The 25,797-nt window shown below is 43.8% G+C and overlaps 1 protein-coding gene across 1 annotated transcript in view; it reads right to left on the bottom strand.

The window, feature by feature from the left end:
* Positions 1–4,148: 4,148 nt before the first annotated feature.
* Positions 4,149–25,797, bottom strand: part of LOC126482110 (carboxypeptidase B-like) — a 131,791-nt gene continuing 110,142 nt past the window's right edge. The window contains exon 9 of the mRNA XM_050106086.1: positions 4,149–4,382. Within this exon, the coding sequence (XP_049962043.1) occupies positions 4,192–4,382 (191 nt within the window). The 3' untranslated portion in view covers positions 4,149–4,191. The remainder of the gene's footprint in view (positions 4,383–25,797) is intronic.

Here is a 25,797-nt window from a genome sequence, read left to right as displayed (position 1 = left end):
TTTTCTTTATTTTATGCAAATCGATGCAGAGGACCTTGCATAGCTATCAGGAGCCTCTTTTAGTGAATTCTGTTTCCTGCTTTCTGTCGCCAATCACCTTTTATGTCGATCTGCAATAAGTCATCATGGAGTTCGTCTCCTCACATTTTCGTTGATCTCTCCAGTAGCCTTCTGTCGTGGGCAGCAAAATCAATGGATTTTAAAGGCCTTCAGCGTTTATGCATCCGACTGACATGATCTGCGCGTACAAGCCATTTGGTTTCCATGAGGCCTACAATATTTTGGAAGTTGCAGATTTCATCCATCAAAATTTCACTGGACCCTCCATTTCCAAGTGGTCTCATGTTGTACCGAATCACAGCTCTTCCTGAAGCGCTCGAAAACTAGAGGATGATTTAAGGCCTTTTTCCAGACACTCCCTATTTCGTATTTAAAATTCCTTGACAAACTGCGAAGTTTAAAAAGCTAGTTGAAACTGTGCTGCGATGGCCTTTCGACTTGGATCCACGCTTTGCTCTCTGCGTCATTCGATGTGAAGGTCATCTTCTAATATTTAAAATCATGAACCCTTTTGTAGAAATGGGTCCTGGCATCCAACGACTGATATAGAAATAGATATGAGTTTTTCTTATTTCCATATATTTAGTCTTCGGTTTATGCACCAGAACACAGATCCTGCTTGCTGCAGCCTTCACGCTGTCGCTCACCCGCATCACTTCTTCCTTAGATCTGGACAACTGGGCCATGTAGTTGCCAAATGTGATAGGGCCATGTAGTTGCCAAATGTGATACGCATGATTTTCTCACCATCGCCTTCGAACAACAAAAAACACGTATTTATTTTACCATACGACTTTCGTTTAATTCCTTTAAAAATCGTCAGCGGCCTCGATGGTACAAATTTATAATTCTCGTTTACTTCTAGTTCTATAAATACACCGAAGAGCAAATGAAACTCGTACACCAGCCTAATATTCTGTAAGGACCCCGCGACCACACAGAAGTGCCGCAACACGACAATGCATGGACTCGGCTAATGTCTGAAGTAGTAACTGGAGGGAACTGACGCCATGAATCCTGCAGGACTGTCCATAAATCCTTACGAGTACGAGGGGGTGGAGATCTCTTCTGAACAGCACGTTGCATGGCATCCCAGTTATGCTCAAGGTTCATCTTTGGGGAGTTTGGTGGCCAGCGGAAATGTTTAAACTCAGAAAAGTGTTCCCGGAGCCACTCGGTAGCAATTATCGACGTGTGGGGTGTCGCATTGTCCTTCTGAAATTGCCCAAGTCTGCCGGAATGCACAATGGACATGAATGGATGCAGGTGATCAGACAGGATGTTTACGTGCGTTTCGTCATATATCAGTCCAACTGCACAGCCCCACGCCATTACAGAGCCTCCACCAGCTTGAACAGTCCCTTCCTGACATGCAGGGTCCATGTATTCATGAACTTGTCTCCATACCCGTTCATGTCCATCCACTCGATACAATTTGAAACGAGACTCGCCCGACCAGGCGACATGTTTCCAGTCATCAAGAGTCCAATGTCGGTGTTGACGGGCCCAGCCGAGGTGTAAAGCGTTGTGTCGTGAAGCCACGAAGGGTACACGAGTGGGCCTTCGGCTCCGAAAGCTCATACAATGATGTTTCGTTGAATGGTTCGCATGCTGACACTTGTTGAAGGCCCAGCATTGAAATCTGCAGCAATTGTGGAAGGGTTGCACTTCTGTCACGTTGAACGATTCTCTTCAGTCGTCGTTGGTTCCGTTCTTGCAGGATCTTTTTTCTCCCGCAGCAAGTCAATGAGTTGATGTTTTACCGTATTCCTGATATTCACGGTACACTCGTGAAACGGTCGTACGGGAAAATCCCCACTTCATCGCTATCTCGGAGATGCTGTGTCCCATAGCTCGTGCGCCTACTATAACACCACGTTCAAACTCATTTAAGCCTTGATAACCTGCCATTGTAGCAACAGTAACCGATCTAACAACTGCGCCAGACACTAGTCTTATATGGGCGTTGCCGACCGCAGCGCCGTATTCAGCCTCTTTACATATCTCTGTATTTGAATATGCGTGTCTATACCAGTTTCCCCACAGGAATATAATTTTTACGTAGAGCATTTTTTCCAAATTTCCGCTTGCATCTGGAAGTGTCGCCTAATTTCACATTTTCCAGGGTTTTGCACTGTTGTTTTCAAACTAATTTCACTTTGGCTTGCGGGTATTCACGTTTTGTGATGACAAAACGTTGTACTATTAGCGTTTAGTGACGTTGTTCTGGCTAAACGTATGTGTGTTTTGTGTGTGTTACGTGTTAACTCTGGTTTTCAGCTTCTCTAAAAAACGAAATTTTGATCTGTTGTTTGCTATAAGTGTATTATTTCGTTTTATTTGCGTTCACATGTAGTTATAAAAATATGTGAGGTGAATGAGGAATGTGGGAATTAATGACTGAAATGGAGAGTTGGTGGAGGGGCAGGACAAAGATGAGTAAAACTTAGTGAACAGTTAATGGAAAGGAGAGGTAGTGAGCAGTTGAAGCTCATGAAAAATTTTACCAGTGGCCGGCCGAGGTGGCCGAGCGGTCTGGGCGCTACAGTCTGGAACCGCGCGACCGCTACGGTCGCAGGTTCGAATCCTGCCTCGGGCGTGGATGTGTGTGATGTTTTTAGGTTAGTTAGTTTTAAGTAGTTCTAAGTTCTAGGGGACTGATGACCTTAGAAGTTAAGTCCCATAGAGCTCAGAGCCGTTTGAACCATTTTTTATCAGTGTATTACGATATTACAAAAATAAACAGAAAACAAATTCACAAAAATATATTACAATAAAAAGTTATACTCTCTCAGTAACTAAAAACAAAGTTCGTACATCGCTGTTCTCTGCTACAGAATTGGTTACCATATTGTTCTCAGTTGTCTGTCTAACCACACACTCGGAATTCATGACGTATTCGGATAAAGCGGCCAAATACTTGTGACAAGGAAGAATACAGATGCAATTGCTGAGTTCAGAATGTGTTACAAACGTAGTGTCTAACCACACAGCCGTACTGAACACAGACAGCATGTACTATTATTATGTATGTTAGGATCTTCATAAGGCTATTCCTCCAATGTGTCATTAATTGACATTTGATTGTAGGAAATCGTGCAAAGTATGAGATGCTTGTGATAAATCTACAATGCGCCAAAAAAAAAAAAAAAAAACATTGGTATTGCAAAAATGCACCACAGGTGAAACATAGTGCTTTTCGGCTGGCCGTCCAGTTCCAACTTTTGATTGGTCGCTTGGTTTGAGTGCAGATGGCGTTATGGGGATTTTACTAGATCTGATGTTATTAATGTTCTTGCATCTATTAATGTGATGCTGTGAGGACTGTAGCACAGTTAATGACATCACATCAGAGCATGCACAGTCCTCCTCTACGTGGATCGTAGCGCGGCTGAAATATTTTTCAGCACACGACACTGTGGTTTCTTGTTAATGCGGTGAGAGCATATGTGACTCCGGTACATTTCAGTCACATGGATCTACCATGATAAAAGAGCGGACATGGGAGAACCAATTCAATGTTTCCCCTGCCTCATCTGTTTCGATTTCTATCTTTGAAAACTGATGTTGAATCAGCGTGCAATAATTTCTTAAGAACTGCTCGAAAATAAACCATTTTCTAACGTATTTGTACATTCGATTGCTTTTCTGTTTCTGAGGAACGTACTCTAATGTTGTGCAAGTATTTTAATATATTTAGTAAGTGTAAATAGTTTCTTTGAACACCACAGAAGGTTGCAGAGCGTTCTTGAAACTGAGCATCACGAAGACACAATGGTGTGAAACATCCTAGAGTTGATTCGTGCTTTAAGCGTCAACGTGGACAAGGACCTTGTTCTTCGTCAAATTTTCTGAAATGAGACAGAGGTCTGGAGAAAATTATTTCTTATGTGCGATATGAACCTGGATAGTTTTAATAACTTCAGTATTTCATTCACAATGCTATTGATATTTTGAGCATCTTCAATGGATTTGGTGTGGTGAAGAAATAACATGTAGCACTTCGAAAGTTAGACATTTATTATTTAATTATTGTAATGATTTATCACCATCATTATTGTAATAGATATTAGGAACTACTTTTGCATTTATGTGCATCGTTTATGTACATGCAGTCGTTATACATAATATTTATTCATAGTTAGCAGCGATATATTGGCCGAAGACTCTGACGGATTCAAAAAATGGCTCCACTATGCTGATGATGTCAGACTCTGGAAGGTCGAAACCCTGGCTTCCTCCAGCAGGGAGTTCGATGGTATATGACAGAGGCACTCCAGCGACGGCCTTCACCCAGTCGTCGCTGTTACCAGACACTGGATCTGTAAGCAAATCACATAAATAACCATAGTTAGCACAGCAGAGCGCCGACCTCGAAAGAGTTCACATGTCTAAACCTTGGTAATATTGAAGTTAGTTTTTGTGTGCTGATGCGGATAGTTCCTTGCGTTAATTAATACTGTGAAGAGAAGTAACGCGAGATTGGAGATGGTACTGATGATAGATAGTATTTTGGAGCATGTTGAACTGGAGCCAGTGGGAACTAGCGTACACCTCAACAAATTACGATAGTTGGTTCCCCAGTCCGAGCAAAAATGTAGTTTGGAAGTTACGCCTAGCGACAGATAGCACAGGGTGACTTTTTGATGTGTAGAAAACGTAGCTTTCCAGAACTACAGGTAAGGTTCAAACGAAAGTTTCTTTTCAGATATTTTGTTTGACCAACAATTTCGCCAAGAATTAACGGCAAACTTTTTCTTTTATAGGAACGATATTTGGAAACCGCCTGTGGCTGAAACAAGCAGCCAGACGCAGTATTTACTGATTCGCGTTTACAATAGCTGCCGTTACAGGGGTGGACAAAAATGTAGAAACACCACAAACACGACAGATCTGTTCAGCGGCAGCCTACCTACTCGTCTGAGTTATGGATAGCTTCAGCCACTTTCATTTATTAATCGTACGGCTTTCTGAAGCACTGAAAAACATTGCATATACACAGGGTAGACAGTAATATGGGAAAACCAAAAACAGAACACTTTACTATGCCTAATGCGATGCAGGAAAACCGTTTGCATTCAAAACAGCTTCCATAGGTCTCGGAATGGATAAATACAGATTCTGTAATGTTTTCAAGGCAGTTTTATACCATTCTTCCTGTAAAATAGATGATGAAGGTGGATAGCGATCACACATCCCTCTCTCCATAGTAGATCACAAAGGTTCAGTAATATCGAGATCTGCTGACTGTGGTGGTCAGGAGACTGCGACAGTTCATCCTCTTTCTCACAGTGCCAGTCCCCAGTGTGAGCTGTGTGAACAGGGGTCATGTCGTCTTGGAGTGCAGCCTCATTATTGGAGGGCAAACATCGTACTATGGGACAGACCTGATCAGCCAACATTCTCGCATAATACTTGACCACCTTGCAGAGTAACAGTGGGGCCCATGGAATACCAAGATTTGTCTGTCCAAATCATCGCCGACCCCTGCCAAGACCCATCCGATCAAATGACATTCTTCTGTTCCTGTGTACCCTAGGTTTTATGTCTTCGGCACCACATTTTGCCGTTATGTATGCTTACATCACTGATGATGATGATGATGATGTTTGGTTTGTGGGTCACTCAACTGCTCGGTGGTCAGCGTCCATACAAAGTCCCAATTTTTTACACAGCCCAATTTTTTTGCCACAGTCCAATCCAGCCTCAGTCACAAATGATGATGATGATGATGATGATGAAATGATGAGGACAGCACAAACACCTAGTCCCTGGGCAGAGAAAATCCCCAACCCGGATGGGCATTGAACCCGGGACCCCATGATCCAAATGCAGCAACACTAGCCTCTAGACCAACTTACATCACTGGTAGGATTCCATCTTGCCCCGCAATTCCCTGCTTATGGAGCCATCTTGGTATTGTTTTGCTGTTGACAGGGTTCCGAGGGCACCATTCATTTCTGCAGTGACTTTTGCAGCTGTCGTCCTCTTATTTTCAACTCAATCCTTTTCAACTATCGTCTGCCACAATCACTCAATAGACACTCTGATTCGCACTCTGACTCAGACGTTGATGTTTCTCCACTTTCCCTGTATGCGTTATAAATCTTCGATACGGTGCCTCCACCAAACACTTCAGCTCCCTTGATTATGGGAGCACACACCATACGAGCGAGGTTGTCGCGTGGACGCCGAGCGGAGAGGACCTCGCAGCTCAGCCGCCGACCGCCAGCAGCCGTAGCTCGTCCGCTACCTCCTCCAGCCGGCCGCCCGGGGAGTACGCATCAGCCGCTCCCGGCGCAGCCGCCCGGCGGCAACCGGCCGAGTGCCGAAAGGTTGAGCTCGCTTCCCTTCGACACAACGCCGCGCAACCAGCCGCGGACTGCCGCGAAAGAGCTTCGGCTCGCAGCTCCCGGTAGACTCCGGTTACCCAACGTGATTCTCACGTTCTTTTAGGGACTCTGAGGCAGTACCACGGGACCACGCCCGCGTGCTGCAGGCCATTCTTCTCCCGCACCTCCTTTAGGTGCTGCGCTTGCACCAACAGCGCATGTTAGCGTAACCTAGGGAACATCCACTTCAATAGGGAACAAGAGACACTTCTCTCGCCTATCGAGAAAAAGCAAAATTGTCGTTTCCCCCCTCCCACCTAATACATAATTGTAAGTGCGAGACGGCGGACGCTGCTAGCACTTCCCCTGCTGTTATCCGCAGTAAGACCGCAACACACGAGGCGCGAGGATCGACTGCACCCGCCGAAACTCGCGCCCCGCCCGCTACCGAAGGCAAGGGAGCGGCTGGCGATGTTCGGCAGCTTGGCGCGAAAGAGCAAAAGCAGCTCGAGTCGCGTCGGCTAATCACCGAACTATTCGGGACGGACGTCTCACCCACCAAAACAGCAACACTTAACATAACCTTACACTCCCCTATCACTGGACAGTCATGTACCATTGTCCCACTGACGCCGCAGCCTCAAGAGATCGAGGCAGCGGCGGCGGATGTGGACGCAGAAAACCACTACACAGAGCCCTGGCAGGTGGAGGGCCCAAAACGCAGACCCTGAAAAACACCAACACAAACAAGCAAGCAACCAAACTCGCTAGGTAACCGAAAGGCGCTGTTGCCTACATCTACTAGCTCATCTCAGGCTAGCATCAATATTAACACGAAACAAAACGCAAACACAGCTGTGGCGAACAACAACAAAGCACACAAAGCCACAGCGGTGCCCACACAACACAAGACTGGTTTCCCCCCAGTCGTTATACAAAACTATGGGAACCTTAGTGCCCTTAACAGTGCATTCGCGGAAAGGCACATAAACAGTACACTACACGCAAAGTACTCGGGGGATAGGGCCTCACTGTACGTTGCCACAGACAACGAATATAAAGATCTTCTGACCTTCCTCAAAGATCGGAAGATCGAACACTACACGTACAGAACGCTGGACGAGAGAACCCAGCAGTACGTGATAAAGGGAGTGGATCCCAGTACCCCCAACGAGACAGTACAGGCGGCGCTTTGTTATCTGGGATTCGACTGTAAAAGTGCCTCCCGGATGACAGGGTTCCCCACACACGCACCGCTACCACACTACTTGGTTGGGTTAGCCGACACGGCTGATTCCCGCGTCATCCTGCAGATAAAGAGCTTTCTGCGGATGGACATAAGTGTAGAACTTTACGAACCACCCAACGTCCCCCCACAATGTAACAACTTCCAGCGGTTCGGCCACTCGGCCCTCCGCCGCGGCCTGGCAACTCGTTGCCGCGGATGTGCTGGCAATCACAGATCCAACACTTGCACACAAACACAGCCAAATCAGCGACGCTGTGCCAACTGCGGTGGGCCCCATGCGGCAAACTTCAGACAGTGCAATGCATACAAACAGGCGCTGAAGCGTAAACAAGACAAGAGCAGGGTACTGTACGACATACCACGCCCAAGGCCAGCGCCGAACCCAGTAAGGGACGGCGTAACGTTTGCCACGGTTGCATGCCCTGGCGGAACGGCACAGGCCGCGGAACCTCAGCGCCCTTCACACACACGCGAAACAACCTCTGCAACACCTACACAACAGCCACAGACAACACCTGAAAACCAACAAGCATCGGTACCAACACCTCTGCCCCCAAACAACACGACCCCACTCCCGGAAATCACGTGCTGCGAAGAAACGCTCGCTATACAGGAAAACACATCCACACAAGAACCCCCAGAACCCCAAGCACAGAGGAAGAATAGACGTACACGTAAACACAGGGCGGGGAACACGAAATCACCACAACAGGCCACTCAGCAACAACAGATCAACAACACACAGGAAAACAGTCAACAAGACACCAAGACTGTAACTAACACTACCATCCCCCTCACCACAGAAGTAACACAGGCGCCACAACCACTGTCACAAAACATAAACACAAATGCCACTCCTAACAACACACCAATACCCGCACAAGCGGCCGCTAACTCCACAACAGCACCTCAGGCTGCCACACCCAACACCAACACATCACCTGGGGGAATACTGGAAACACTACTCCTTCGACACGCGACCGTTCAAATCCTTACCAAGGTACTGACGGCCGTCACTTGAAAGGTGGCTACACTGAACCACAGCGCCAGAGATTGCGCCAAAGAGTATTATTCAGCCGCCTCCACTGGCAGTGCTTGGGCAGAACTCGTAGTAGTAGAGTGCTTGGGGAGAACTCGTGGGAGTCAGTGCTTGCTGAGATGTGATACTGAAAAGTTCTTGTTGAGATGTGGTAGTAGCGAGTCGGTGTGGAGAGATTGTAATGTTTAGAGTGCTTTTCATCAATATAAACGAAGGTAAAAAAAAATTTTTTCTTTTCTCTCTCATTATTTCAGTGTCCTGAATAATGCGTCATTACAGGTTCAGTCAACAAAGCATCTGGCGTGTGTTCTTGTATTAGAGTGTAATTCTGGTTTTCTTGCGCAATTATAGTATTTCTAATTTTTTTTATCACGTCAGTATAAATGGTATTTGAAATTTCTTGTCTTATTGAAGAAGAACCGTGCCAGATGTGTACGTTGAGTCACACCCCCACACACAGAACAATTACACTTGTGCTTTGGTTTCGTAGGTTTTATAGTTGCTGGGGACTTAATTAATTAATTGTGTTAACAGGAAATTTTCATTTCATTCTTTGTTGTTGTTCTATGCAGTCAGATTGCGTACTAAAACTAGTCAGGGCCAACCGTTTACGAGACACAGCGTAATCGGACATACAGCCACTGAAAATTTAAAAAGTATTTTCATTAATAATAGTTAAGCCCCCATGCACGTGGCGACCGCTGCTTCGGATCGTCCCTTGGAATTATTCTGATTGTAAAAATAGTAGACAGTAGTATTGTTGTAGTAATTTGTAGTTTAGTAATTGTAGTCTATATTGCATGTGTAGATTTGGTAATTGGCATTCTTCTAATGGTATTTTTCAAAATTTAATTTGTGTTGTCTTGTCTACGGGTTTAACAATTTAGTGCAATTATTTCAATTGATCGTTAATCGTGTTTGAGGGAAACATTTCGTGTGAATGGTATTGTTGGAGATAAGGAGTCATTGTGTATAATTTTCGTACAGTGACGAGTTTTGTATATTTTGTAAATGATTACGCGATCGATGAAAAAGGCAAAAATGATGGATAGTGAGAATGACGAAATTGTTAACATGGCGAACTCGCCAACAGAGGAAAACAGTATCATGAATAATGAAGTGGAAAACAATTTAATAAGTCGGGAAGATAGTCCGGAACCATTTCAAAATTTTTCTCAATTAGAAAATTCACAGAATACGAGATTAACGATAGAAGATTCTGGAATAGTATCGAACTCAGATAGCTTTACAGCTATGACGAAGGAAACTGGTTTCGCGGGAAATGTTAGGGGTGAAAAGAATTTTGAAACAGTTAATATGGAGCAGTTGATGGGTGTAACATTAACTTTGGGATCTGAATTAAAAACAGTGACAACACGGTTAGACTTACAAATGGGAACAATGGAGCAGTTTCGATCTGAATTAAAAACAGATAGGGGAACAATGGAAACACGGTTAGACTCACTGGGATCACAAATAGTAACAATTAAAACAGAGATAGGAACAATTAAAATAGAGATGGGAACTTTGAGATCTGAATTAAAAACTGATATGGGAACACTGGAAACACGGTTAGACTCACGAATAGGGACATGTTTCAAAAATATGAAAGATGAGTTAAAGAAAGAAATCAGAGAAGTACAACCGATTTTGAATTCTCACAACAATAGATTAATTTCAGTAGAGATTAGACAAAGGGAACAGGATAGAGAACAGGAGGAAAGAGATCGCGTGATAGTACAGAAATTTTCAGAGTTAAATTTACAACGTGCAAAGGATAAGGAAGAAATATTTGAGAGAATCGAGGAATCCGTACCAAATGACAGAATAAATAACCTAATACAACAATATGAACAGTTAACTACCAAATGTGTTAATACTGAAACCCGAGTCGCGACACTTACGGAAGACGTAAATAAACAGAAAGAAAAAATAGGTGATTTAGCGGAAAGAGTTGAGGAGATTTCAGATAAATTGACAAATCTTAGTTTAAATGGGGACAGAGATTCGGATGATACAGCTCAATTACCATTTGCAGAAACCGAAGAGTAACAGAATATAAATAAACATGTTGAAAATCAGGGAAAATTTAATGAACGCGTCAAAAGGGAATTTGAGACATTACGAAAGCAAGTCAAACAGATTGAAGGCGAAATCGTAGGAAAAGACAGTAGAAGAAATTTAGAATCACAGATAGCAGAGGGCTTTGAAGAAAATAATTTGTTTCATTTACGGGATGCAACAAGAGAGCGCCAGGCGCGCGAACTTGACAATAATCGACATTGGGACAAGGACAGACGCGGTAGGTCTTTGTCGCCACGAGGCGAAAACTTTGACTATAAACACTTTTTGACTGTTCGGAAATTTAAGATCTTCCGCAATTCTAAGAATGACATACATCCATGTTCATGGTTAGATCAATTTATGTACGCACTTCCGCCAAATTTGCCACTAAGTCACAAACTTGAAATTATGTGCGGCTATTAAAGTCCTCAGGGGATTCACTACTCTAAGTGAATATGTGCCGTAGCGAGCATAGGGCCCCGAGCTGTAGTGGTGCTATTTCTCTTTTAGTTTTCTGTACCGCTGCCTACTCTTTTACTATTCTTTGCATCTGTCAAACCAGCTCTTCGACTATCAATCTATCTAGAGAGTAAGTAAACAATAACCTGATATGACTAATTTACCCAAAAGTGACTTCGGAAATTACCGTTTGGACTTACTGTATCTTCAGCAGCATTCATTCCTAGTTTAAATGAAATTTTACCTGTTTATCTTCGTGACAATATTACTTCATATGTTGACGACGTTCTTATTGCTAAACGTTCTTGGAGTGAGCACAACAAAATTTTGGATTCATTATTACGTATTTTGCAAGAGTTGGCATTACTGTGAACTTGGAAAAATCTGAATTTGGTCGTTCACAGGTGAAATTTCTCGGTCACATTATTTCTACAGAAGGTATTTTTCCTGATCCAGAAAAATTAGACGCTATTCGTAATTATGTTGTTCCTACCACAACACGTGATGTTCGTAGTTTCCTTGGTGTCTGTAATTTTCTTAGACGCTTTGTTAGATTGGACAATTTGGCCACACCTCGTTTTTGCGATCTATCTGGAAAGTTCTTTTTAAACGAAAATCGGTCGACAACTCTGTTTGGTTAGTTTGTATTCCTGATGAGTGGGTTAATAAGCTGATTTGGTATACGCATTTCAGTTATGTGCACTTTGGTCCCAGAAAATGCTTTCATAAATTACGGGAAAATTGCTACTTCAGTAATATGGAAAAACGTATTCGATCTGTTCTGGCCAAATGCAAATTATGTCAAAAGGCTAAGCCGCCAACAATTTCTCACAGAGCACCGTTGTTTCCTATCATTCCAGCGAAATTAAAGGACATGGCTGCAGTTGATTTGTTCGGTCCAGTGGTTCGTTCTACTAATGGTTTTGCGTACATTTTCGTAGCAGTGGAGTTGACATCAAAATATGTGTGTTTTACACCTTTACGCAAAGCAACAGCTCGTTCAGTATTTAAGTTTTCATTAAACATTTTCTTAAAGAAGTTGGTCATGTTGATAAGGTTATATCAGATAATGGATCACAGTTTTGTTCTAAAATTTGGCTTCGTACTCTACGGCGTCGTAAAATTAAACCAATTTTCATTTCACTTTTTCACCCTCAATCTCACGCTTCAGAGAGATGGATGAAGGAAATCAATAAATTGTGTCGTCTTTATTGTCATCAGAATCACAGAACGTGGAATCAGTATCTTACTATTTTTCAAAACATTCTGAATGAACTCCCTAATGACTCAACTTCTTTACCGCCTATACTGATATTAAAAAACAAAGCACCGACAAATCGCATATCTGAAATCATTCCTTTTCCGCCTACACGGAAACTGCGGCATTCTGAAGTTGTGAACCTGGCTCTACAAAATATTGCATCTGCGGCTGCTAGAAGAGAGAAATCAGCTAAACATCCTGGTCGTTTAAAAAACTTGTCAGTTGGTCAAAAAGTGTTAATTAAGTCTCATCGTTTGTCTCACAAAGGAAAAGGCTTGTGTCGCAAATTTTTTCTGCTTTATAACGGTCCATATAGAATTCGCAAAATTATTCATGATAACACTGTTGAAGTAGAAACTCTTAAATCTCGACGCTTTAAGGGAATACATCATATATCTAACGTTAAAATTTTTGTGGAATGATATACTTTTGAAAAATTTTTGTGGAATGACATACTTTAGAGAAACTAACAGCTACATGTAAACATGCAGAGAATACAAGGATACCGCGCTGTGTTTTGGCGGCGGCACATACTCAAAGCAACAGTCAAGTCTGCGCGCCGTACAAGGCAGTCGTTGACCGCAAACAATTGCTTCCTACGTCACGCGCCTACAGCTGATCGAGCGCTCAATGCGAATGCACTGACAGCCATAAACAAATACACAGTCTAAGTTCTCCGACTAAATTCAGTATAAAGCTATAGTGACTTGATGAATTATGTTATTAACATTCAGTATTTTTCAGGATACGGTTCTATAAAATATTTAAGAACTTCAGGTAAATTCTGTGCGTGTCCGACGTTAAGACGACTTGCTATCGAGAAATTTTCAGGAAGAATGTAATTTCCAAGAAGAAACTAATAAACTAAAATAGGTAACTATTAATTGAGTTAATTTTTCAGGTAACATATTTCCACTTAGGTACGTACTTTAGACGTAATTTGCTGCTCGCGATTACGTGATTCATACTTTGTGCTAATTTCATGTTCTATGAAATTACTTGTGAAGCGACGTGCTTGCGTACGTTAACTGATTTTGACAATGATTATTAATGAACTGGGTTGTAACTTGTGTATATTATGCATCGCTTGGCTGCAATGCTTTTTCACTGATGTCATATTTTTTAATTATGTGCCTGCTGTGCTTATTTATTTAAATTATAATTGTCACCTGATTAGTTGTGCTGATATGTATGTAAGTTATACTTTGTGATTTATCTGCTTGCGCTTTCATGTTTACTTATTAAGATGACATATGAACATTTATTTGCTTATGCCGATATGATGCTAATGACCTGTTTATTACGTAAGATATATGTTTACTGCTATGCGTATGGATTGCATATTTATACATTTCTGTTTGTTGTCATAACTACTCTTTAATTTGGTGTATAGAAATGCTGATATACTGTGTACGAACATAGAGTTTAGTTCACACTATTGTATTAATTATAGATTATTCGCTTGGCAGAGCCTCGTTGTAAGAATTGTGCTGCATCCACTTGTTGACATTCTGTTCTCTACTGGTATATTTACTCGCTATTGCTTGTTTTGCTTACGCTCAGTGCCTTATATTTTTAAGATAAGAAAATGAACTGCTATAATTCGACGAACGACATTAGTACAAGAAACTGCATAGAAGTCACATGAGCAGGAGGTTTTATGAAAGCTGTACAAATGTATGCTAATAGGAAGGAAGTTAACGACATGACATACCAAAACTAGGTTTAGACCATTGACAGTTATTACACTGCATTTTTCGTGAGCAATTGAAATAGGAAGTGACACTTGACACATGAAATACTCCACATATTTGCTTCTGTTTGCCATAATTCTTGAAGTGGTGTACACACTGTGAAATATTATGATCATTCACACTCCGTAATCGTACTTAATTACTGAGAGTTATTCGAACTAAGTCTGTTAGAGGTCATGTATGCATTTCTTTTGTTTATAATTCATAATGAGTAGAAGATTTGGGTCAGATGGATTACACAGAGGTTGTGTGTTGACAATGTGTCTTCGGATTGTATGGGATGATGAGGTTTGCATTAGGATTTTATCTGTACTTGTTCGAGGAGACTGACTAGAGGAAAGAGTTGTTATGGAAGTGAAATGATATTGGTAATAAGGTTTATATGTATCGACGTATTGAAGAGGTATTATTGAGGTATTGAGATTATATGAGGTTGATGATTATTGGAGTTTTTGTGGACAAGAGGTAAGGTAAATGATATTGATGATAAGATTTATATGTATCGACGTAAGTGGTATTATTGAAGTATTGAGATTATGTCATGCTGATGATTATTGGAGTTTTGGTGGATAAGAGGTAAAGTAAGTGAGGAGCATATTTTTTTTGTTGGTCTATATGGAACAAGGAGGATGAAGATAGCAGACTAGAACACTAAAGTGGAAGGAAGATTGTCTACACACACTTTGTTAAATCACTAAGCAGTATATACTTTTTTTTGGAGAGAGGAAGTATTTGCATATCTTGGCACACTGACAGTTGTTCGGCAACAGTACATTTGATCTGGCTTGGCAAACATTGGTCTTGACATGATGACTATGACGTTTACTTAACTATTATTGACTGTTATACATTGCTGCCACTACTACTTGATACACATGATGAACATCAAATTTTGACAGAATTGCATTTACACAGTTAACACTATTCAATTACACAGTAGTACTTAATGTGGATGAAAGATGAGTGAGTGTGTTTTGTGTGTTTTCCTTTCCTAATCCTACCCATCTATCTCCTAAATATTATTTTATTGTTTGTAGTGGCTTGCACTGACACCCATAAATATTATAGGTTTACTAATATTTGAGTATTTGTAATAGTTAATATGACAATTATCTGATATCATTTGTGTGTTTATTACAATTTGTATGTTTAGTGTAAGAGCATTGAGAATAATTTTGTAAAAGCATTTGTATGTGCATTCAAACTATTGTTCATGCCTGAACTGTCTGATTAGTGATGGTGAATATTGTGAACTGTTACCTGCACTTGTTCAACATTGATGTGTGACACTTAGAAATGTTTAATTTCTGCTGATGAACTGTGTGATTAGTGATGGTGAATATTATGGACTGTTACCTGCATTTTTTCAACATAATGGGTGCCACTTAGAAATGTTTAATTTCTGCTGATGAACTGTGTGATTAGGATAGTGAATATTATGGACTGTTACTTGTACTTTTTCTACATGATTGGTGCCACTAGGACATGTTTAATTTCTGCTTACAAACTCTAATGAGCAGTGTGATCAGTGATAGTGAATATTATGGACTGTTACTTGTACTTTTTCTACATGATTGGTGCCACTAGGACATGTTTAATTTCTGCTAATAAACTCTGATGAACAGTGTGATCAGTGATAGTGAATATTATGGACTGCTCTCTGGACCTGCTCATCATTGCTAGGTGCCACTGATGGACTGCTTCTACTGAAATGTTGTCACTTGTTGGTGTCTGCACCTGCTCATCATTACTGGGTGCCACTGATGGACTGCTTTTTACTGAAATAATGTCACTTGTTGGTGTCTGCACCTGTTCAACAATGCTGGGTGCCACTAATGAACTGCTTCTACTGAAATAATGTCACTTGTTGCTGTCTGCACCTGCTCAACATTGATGGGTGCCACTAATGGAATTGCTTCTACTGAAATAATGTGACTTGTTGCTGTGTGTACCTACTCAACATTGCTGGGTGCAACTGATGGAACTGCTTTTATTGAAGTGATGTCACTTGTTGGTGTCTGCACCTGTTCAACATTGCTAGGTGCCACTGTTGGAACTGTTTCTACTGAAATGATGTTACTTCTTGCTGTCTGCACCTGTTCAACATTGCTGGGTGCCACTAATGAACTGCTTCTACTGACATAATGTCACTTGTTGCTGTCTGCACCTACTCAACATTGCTGGGTGCCACTGATGGATTGCTTCTACTGAAATAATGTCACTTGTTGGTGTCTGCACCTGTTCAACAATGCTGGGTGCCACTGATGGACTGCTTCTACTGAGATAATGTCACTTGTTGGTGTCTGCACCTGTTCAACATTGCTGGGTGCAACTGATGGAGCTACTACCAACTACTTGTTTTTTTTTTTTTAATCATTGAAAGCATTTTATGTGAACATTTGTATAAACTGATTTTTTTGTGTATTGTGTAAACTATTATGTAAAGTCACATGTATGAAAGAATTTGTATTGCTTACTGTATTTTATATATTAGGTTATTGAAAGGTCAGTGCAAAGCCAAAATTTTATCTAATTATGTGATATTTACGTATTAATATTATCTTTTATTTTTGTCTGTATTTTTGTGGACGAATTTGGTGGTATTTTCACCACCAATGCTGGCAAAAATACCATCAAATTCTGGCCCGTGGAGGAGGGGCATATGAAAGGTGGCTACACTGAGCCACAGCGCCAGAGATTGCGCCAAAGAGTATTATTCAGCCGCCTCCACTGGCAGTGCTTGGGCAGAACTCGTAGTAGTAGAGTGCTTGGGGAGAACTCGTGGGAGTCAGTGCTTGCTGAGATGTGATACTGAAAAGTTCTTGTTGAGATGTGGTAGTAGCGAGTCGGTGTGGAGAGATTGTAATGTTTAGAGTGCTTTTCATCAATATAAACGAAGGTAAAAAAAATTTTTTTCTTTTCTCTCTCATTATTTCAGTGTCCTGAATAATGCGTCATTACAGGTTCAGTCAACAAAGCATCTGGCGTGTGTTCTTGTATTAGAGTGTAATTCTGGTTTTCTTGCGCAATTATAGTATTTCTAATTTTTTTTATCACGTCAGTATAAATGGTATTTGAAATTTCTTGTCTTATTGAAGAAGAACCGTGCCATATGTGTACGTTGAGTCACACCCCCACACACAGAACAATTACACTTGTGCTTTGGTTTCGTAGGTTTTATAGTTGCTGGGGACTTAATTAATTAATTGTGTTAACAGGAAATTTTCATTTCATTCTTTGTTGTTGTTCTATGCAGTCAGATTGCGTACTAAAACTAGTCAGGGCCAACCGTTTACGAGACACAGCGTAATCGGACATACAGCCACTAAAAATTTAAAAAGTATTTTCATTAATAATAGTTAAGCCCCCATGCACACTACACTCATGACCCAGCTCATGAGCGCCGAACCCGGGCAATACTGGGCTCTCATACACACTGCCATCACAACACTCTTTCACACTTGCATGAATAATATACCACACCCGGCCCATAACGCAAACCCGCACACACTATCACAGATCCTGTTCTGGAATGCACACTAGATCCACAACAAAAGGGCAGAATTTCCCGCGTTCATGGAGCGCAAGGGAATCCTTGTCGCGCTACTGAGCGAGACTAAACTTAAACCGCACAAACAATAAAACTTTCCTGCCTACTGCGTCTATCGTACCGACCGACCGGGCGACGCCGTGGCAGGTGGAACTGCAATCGTCATACACAAAGACATTGAGCACACAAACATAGAGCTCCCTGAACTACGGCCGTCAGAGTCAAGTTCAACGGAGCCTACACCACACTGATATTGGTATACAACAGCCCTGTAGGCATTTCAACACGCGATATCAGCACACTACTCAACATTTCACCGCGAGTAATAGTGGCTGGAGATCTGAACGCAAAACAACCAAAATGGAATTCACGTATACGAAATCCCAACGGCAAAAAACTGTACGAACATTCACTAGGCAGAAACTACATTATACTAGCGCCGACTGAACCACGCACATACCCTATCAGAGGGGACACAGGCCAAACGTGATAGACATGGCCCTCATCAAGGGCATTACATCGACACCCAACGTTGCCGTTGAAAACGATCTACCCTCAAACCACCAACCTGTAATACCATACATTGAGGAAACACTGCAGCACATGGAACAACGCAAGATGTTGGAGTACGAACGTGCGAATTGGACATTGCTCAAGGAAACGCTCGATAGCCACATCCCACCCATACACGAAATTAATGAAACAGCACAAATTGACGGGGCAGTAGAAACCCTAACGCCGTTCAGGACGCAATGGCAGGCACCATACCTGATCGCACCTCACAACAACACAATGCGGCCCTGTCCCAGGAAATCCTGGGCCTAATATCAATGAGGAATCGCCTCAGGAGACAATGGCAGCGCACCAGGCGTCAGTACTTCAAACGGCACATTAACAGGCTACAGGGCATCATACACGATAAAATACAAACACATAGAACACAACAGTGGAACCAAAAACTCGAAGGGCTGGACACCGCGCGACCTGGCGTGTGGCAACTAGCCCGACACTTCACCAGAGAGAAAATATACACCCCAACGCTTCAAAGGTCTGACGGACCTGCATACTCAGCGGAAGAGAAAGCAGAACTAATGGTCCGCACACTTGCAGCGTCATTCACACCGAACCTGGTACCATCAGATTCAGTGTTCACACTTGCTACTGACCAAGAGGTTACACGCATTCTAGCCCAACCATCGCGCGACGACATTCGACATGCTAGCACAGCCGAAGTCTCCTGAGCTATAATGCATTCCGCTGCTAGGAAAGCCCCTGGTCATGATGGCATTCAAAACCGTGTCCTCCAGGAGTTCACGGATAAAGCAACTGAGTACCTAACACACATAACGGATGCCATACTAAAACACCAACACTTCCCCGCCTTTTGGAAGACGGCCAAGGTCCTGATGTTCAGGAAGCCGGTGAAAGACCACAGCCTCCCACAAAATTACCGACCCATCAGCCGTCTGAACTCGTTCAGTAATATTGTTGAGGAGGTGATTCTCAAACGCATCACTAGGCACTGCATAACAAATGACATCCTGAGACCGGAGCAATTCGGCTTCAGGAATCACCACTCCACAACACAACAACTCTTACGGGTCGTTGAACATATAACATATGGCTTCAACATAAACAAAGCTACAGGGGCGGTGTTCCTGGACATCGAAAAGGCTTTCGACCGTCTATGGCACAACGGCCTCATTCGCAAACTCAGCGACGCGGGATTCCCCGACGGGCTGGTGTGTCTAATACACTCATACCTCACAGACAGGAGTTTCAACACTGACGTGCAGGGAAAACAATCAACACGACACGGAATACACGCGGGAGTACCCCAGGGAAGCATCCTAGGGCCCCTACTGTTACCCTCTACATAAACGATCTCCCAACCACACACAACACAACGATGGTAATCTACGTGGATGACACAGCCATCCTCGCGCAAGATTGGAAACCATCAAACATTACGTCACGCCTACAGACTGCACTCAAGAGTGGCTGAGCCTTGGTTGGAGAAATGGCGTGTTAGAGTAAACGTCGACAAGTGCGAAGCCGTTCTGTTCACTAGAAGACCGAAGCAACTGCGCAAACACCGATACTGCAGACCAATAACTCTACATGCACGCCCAATACGTTTCCGCGAGAAAGTCAAATATCTCGGTGTCTGGCTGGACCGGAAATTACTCTGGGGGGACCACATACAACACATGACCAACCGAGCTAGCGCGGGGCTCAAAATAGCTCTACCCTATGCTTAACAGGCGTAGCACACTGAACAGAATGGTGTCGAGGTCCATGTACATGACACTTATCCGACCCCTGATGACGTATGCAGCTCCTGTCTGGGGATACTCTGCGCCTACACGCCTGCGCCGTCTGCAGCTCATACAAAACAAAGTACTCAAAATCATAAGCAATGCTCCACGATACACACGCATAGCGGACCGTCACCGGGAATACCGACTTGAGACTCTCACGGAGGTAATCCACAAACTCACCACAAGACTATACAGAAACACCAGACATTCGCAGAACCCGTTTATTCTGAATCTGGGGAACTACGACCACAACCATGGATGGAAACATAAAAGACTAAAAGACATACTTGTAAGGACCTAACATCTATGGCCAAGCACACGCAAACATAACGGTACAGGCGAGCCTCTGTTAATCAGACGCCATTACTGGATATCCAGCTGGAAAACACTGCCGAATAACTGGCACCACGCAGGGAAACCGTACCGTACACTGCATGCAGACAAGCTCCACACATCCCCCACACAGTGAGGTGATCTATGGCCGATCTCCCACTACTGTATAACGATCTTGATTGTTCCAGGAATGTAGCGGCTGCAGCAACTGGGATACATCGCCATCGCTTGCCATGGTAATGATGCATGATACCCATGCTAACAAATCCAACCTTGCATGAACTATCGCAGCTCGTAAGCCACTACTGCTCTCACTACCCATCCCACTGTCGCAGAGGCTTTTTTCCCACGGCACGAGCCATGGCACTTTTTTCCCTCTGCTTTTCAAATCGCTACCCTCACTCGCGTTTCGTCCACTATCTATCACCTGATGGACCGTGTTAATGCGTAGTCTTACGCAGACGCACGGATAACATCACAGCCCAGCATCCTGTGATCCACTTACTAGATAACTAACATGTTTACGGAGGTGACAGTAGAACTTTTGGTTTGGTCACCACGTTGGTGCGGGCGTGGAGGGGCCCCATCTCTTTTTTTTTTTTACAGCATACGAGCACAAGTTTCCTAACGTTCGAATTCGCTTATGTCCGACATAATACACTCACAACAACTCAAAACACTGTTCTGACCACAACCGATACTTGCAACATATTAAGAGCAATGCACAGGGGCCGCAACCTGCAGGCTTGGCTGGCCACCTCAATTGGTACCTACATCGGTCGGTTCCGCCGCCGCGGTCAGCTGGCTTGTGGGCCGACTGCACTGGTCACTTCCGTGTCGTGCTGTACAGGTTGGCGCTGTGGTTCCTGGTCCTACGCATGAGTTTAGTTACTTATTTATTTACGTTATGTGAGTACACCACTTTACACAGTTGTAGCTTTCATTTTAGTTTGTCAAACCCATGTTAGTAGTCCCCCCTCTTGTTCGCAGTTGCTGGCACCTGAAGATGAAGCTTAAAGCTTCGAAACCGGTCATGGAATACATTAAGAAATGTACAGGCAACTGAAACGGATTTTATTTGATGAACTGTCATATGAAATGTAACACATGAGGATGAAGGAAGTCTGCAACCTACCGCTGTCCTGTCAGAGTTCCCTAAATGACTACCAGCCGTGACCTGAAGTCATTCCCGATGGCTGCTCACACCACGACGCCAGGAGTAACACCACTGTGCCTCTTTAAGATATTGGAATAATGGGACTTCTCCCCTCGTCGTCGCCATATTCGTCGTTGATTGTCATCCGGGGTAGTGCAGAATCGCGATTCATCACTGAACGCAATGCAGCATCATTTGTCGGCAGTCCATGCTTGCCAGACTCCGCCTTTAGTGGTGTGGTGTCAACGGCAGCCTACTCATAGGCCGGTAACTGCCGAGGCAGGCTGTCGCTATTCTTCGACGAACGGTGCTACATACAGAGAATGTTGCAGGGGGTCTGTTACTTGTTCCCGGGTGGCAGGCAAAGGTGTGAGGGAATATGATTTGCTCGGTGCACAATATGGCGATCCTCCGATTGACTGTTGCAGGTGGTCGATCTTAACGTTGACGAAGAGTGCGCCTGACCTCATGTATCCATGCAGTCCAATAGCTGGTTACTGTCACAACAGAATGCCCCACAAATGTGGACATTGCACGATTGGATCAGCCACCCAAATGGAGGCCAACAACGAGGCTCTTTTCAAACCCTGTCAGGTGCTAATAATGCCGTTTCACGCGAGTACGCAGCATCTCCATATCCTTCAAGTGATCACTCAACATCTGACGCTGTTTACGCCCCTGATGTATCCTACGAGATGTGGTAAAAATACTAATCTCGATCAACACTAATGCATTCTGGTGACCTTTCTTCCTTCCAGAAAAATGAAACTCTAATTATTTTTGTATCTTCTGATGATGTGTACATGAGGGGAATTACATTGACATCCAACCACGTCTTCTGCATGCTTCACTGGTTTTGACGGGCAGTGCATTTCTCGGTCTTATTATTCTTTTCATGCAGTTCGAGTGTGGTCCGCGTACAATCAAATAGTGAATTATTGCCCTGATAGAATGCATGTAAAATGCACAATAAATTTTGTATCACCATCGTCAGCTGAATAGCTCCTCTTTTTTTCACTGGAAACATGTTTGTCAATACTCTTTTTACCACAGGACATCGCTACTTACAACCGTATATGTGATGAAAGTAAACTTAGATTATTGGTGGATTTCAGTACAATCCACTGTGTCCTGTCGTGAATCGGACAATGCAACTTGACCACACTTTTCAGTCTGTGAACATGCCTTAAAGGCTAAGTTCAAGCTTAGACTGTGCGTGCATACAGACTGCAGAGCCGGAGTGGCTGTGCGGTTCTAGGCGCCACAGTCTAGAGCCGAGCGACCGCTACGGTCGCAGGTCCGAATCCTGCCTCGGGCATGGATGTGTGTGATGTCCTTAGGTTAGTTAGGTTTAATTAGTTCTAAGTTCTAGGCGACTGATGACCTCAGAAGTTAAGTCGCATAGTGCTCCGAGCCATAGACTGCAGAGCAGGAATGTTTGTCGGCATATTTAGTTGAAAGCTGATGCGGCGTACCCAACAGCTACGAAACTCGAACATTCGACTGCTATCGTCAGATTAAGAAATATCTAAGATTTGCCTTGTAGCGAGCGTCCGTGTTCAACAACACCAACTGATGACCTTTATACAGAAACTGTAGCTCGTAGGTATCCCGAGTAAAGCGCAACAGGATCGTGTGCAGTTGTTTTGAGGGCAGCTGGGATGGTTGACCTGACACGGACAGTACGGAACTCTCTCTTCTCGAAGAGATCGGTCTCTAAAGGTCCATTGTGAACAACAGATGAAACAACCCAGAGTGTTGCATGGACAAGATGGACAAGAAGATACATGGAATGGAAACTGTATCAAGGTCGTCGGATTTTCTTTGCCGACGAACGTAGGATTTCTCTGACGCATGAGGATAGTCGTATGTAGAATTTTGTGGAGGTCACCTGGCGTAAACACGCTTCTCAGGAGTGCCTTCCAAGTGGTTGGCACGAGAAGTGGATCAGTCATGTTTAGGCCGACATCATGTACAGATCTAGGATTCCCCTTTTTAAATTATTCTTCATCAATTTTTTCACTGCTTTGATCTGGGACTTCCTCATCCTAACCCCTTCACCTAGGAGAAGCACACCCAACATACTGATTTGCTGAATACGTTCCCATCTTTCTCTCCCACTACAGTTTTTGCCCTCTACAGTTTCTCATACCAACTTATGAGTTACTTTATGATGTCCTCTCAGTCTGCCCATTCTTCTAGACTGTGTTTTAAATATTATATTCCCTTTCTGGTTGATTCTGCGAAAAATCTAATTTCTTGTCAGTCCACTTAATTTTTAGCATCCTTCTGTAAGAGTGCGGCCCGGGAAGTACCGAGATTAATTCCAGGTTGGAGGAGGGAGTTTTCCTTGTTTCAGTTCATACAGGACCAGGACACTCCCATGTCCACTCAGCTTACTTTCAGATGAGCACTGGGGATCTTCTCTAGGGGTAAAAGGCGGCTGTGGCGATGAATCCGCCATCCGCCTCCTCCTAGTGCCATATGGGTACTGTACTCAACCTTCTGTCAGGCCAATAGCACGCTCACGCCACAGATTTTACCTTTCTGTTACACAAAGTCCCGGAATCTTCGATTCTTTTATAGTCTGGTTTTCCCACAATGCTGTGCTCCTGTCAGTCATTCACAGAAATTTATTCTTCTAATTAAGGACTATGTTTCATAGTACACTGAAATGCCAAAGAAACTGGTACACCTGCGCAAAGGTGCCGCAACACGACGTGGCATGGACTCAATGTCTGAACTAGTGCTGGAGGGAGCTCAACCATGAATCCTGCAGGTATGTCCATAAATCCGTAAGAGTACGAGGATGCGGAGATCTCTTCTGAATAGCACGTTGCAAGGCACCCTAGATGTGCTCAATAATGTTCATGTCTGGGTAGTTTGGCGCCAGTGGAAGTGTTTAAACTCAGAACAGTGTTCCTGGAGCCACTCTGTAGCAATTCTGGACGTGTGGTGTGTCGCACTGTCCTGTTGGAATGCCCAACTCCGCCGGAATGCACAACGGACATGAGTGGATGAAGGTGATCGGACAGGATGCTTACGTACATGTCACTTGTCAGAGTCGTATCTAGATGTATCACGGGTCCCATACCATTCCAACTGCACACGCCCACACCATTACAGAGCCTCCATCAGCTTGAACAGTCCCCTCCTGACTTGCAGGGTCCATGGATTCATGAGGTTGTCTCCATACCCGTACACATCCATCCGCTCGATACAATTTGAAACGAGAGCTCGTCCGACTAGGAAACATGTTTCCAGCCATTAACAGTTCAATGTCGCTGTTGACGGGCCCAGGTAAGGCGCAAAATTTTGTGTCGTGCAGTCATTAAGGGTACACGAGCGGCCCTTCGGCTATGAAAGCCCATATCGATGATGTTCCGATGAATGGTTTGCACGCTGACACTTGTTGATGACCATGCACTGAAATCTGCAGCAGTTTGCGGAAGGGCTGCACTTCTATCACCTAAAAGATTGTCTTCAGTCGTCGTTGGTCCCGTTCTTGCAGGATCTTTTTCCGGCCGCAGAGATGTCGGAGATTTGATGTTTTACCGGATTCCTTATATTCACGGTACACTCGTGAAACGGTGTTACAGGAAAATCTCCACTTCATCGCTACCTCGGAGATGCTGTGTCCCATCGCTCGTGCGCCGACTATAACACCACGTTCAAACTCACTTAAACCTTGATCATCTGCCAGTGTAGCAGAAGTAACCATTCTTGCCCGCACTGTTGGCCGTGCGGTCTAACTCACGGCTTTCCGGGCGGGAAGGAGCGCCGATCCCCGGCGCGAATCCACCCGGCGGATTTATGGTGAGGTCCGGTGACCCGGCCAGCCTGTGGATGGTTTTAGGCGGTTTTCCATCTGCCTTGGCAAATGCGGACTGGTTCCCCTTATTCCGCCTCAGTTACACTATGTCGGCGATTGCTGCGCAAACAAGTTCTCCACGTACGCGTACACTACGATTACTCTACCACGCAATCATAGGGGTTACACTCATCTGGTATGAGACATTACCTGTGTGTGGGGGGGGGGGGGGGGGGGAGGGGGGGGTCCACCGGGGGCCGAACCGCACAATAACCCTGGGTTCGGTGTGGGGCGGCGGAGGGCTGATGTGGACTGCGATAGTCGTCGTGGGGTTGCGGACCACTGCGGCTGCGGCGGGGACGGAGCCTCTCCGTCGTTTCTAGGTCCCCGTTAACATAACATAACCGA

Source organism: Schistocerca serialis, chromosome 5 (genome assembly GCF_023864345.2).
Source record: "Schistocerca serialis cubense isolate TAMUIC-IGC-003099 chromosome 5, iqSchSeri2.2, whole genome shotgun sequence".
In the NCBI taxonomy this organism is placed as follows: domain Eukaryota; kingdom Metazoa; phylum Arthropoda; class Insecta; order Orthoptera; family Acrididae; genus Schistocerca; species Schistocerca serialis.
The sequence above is the reverse complement of the archived record's forward strand: the minus strand, read 5'-3'. Positions and strand labels throughout refer to the sequence as shown.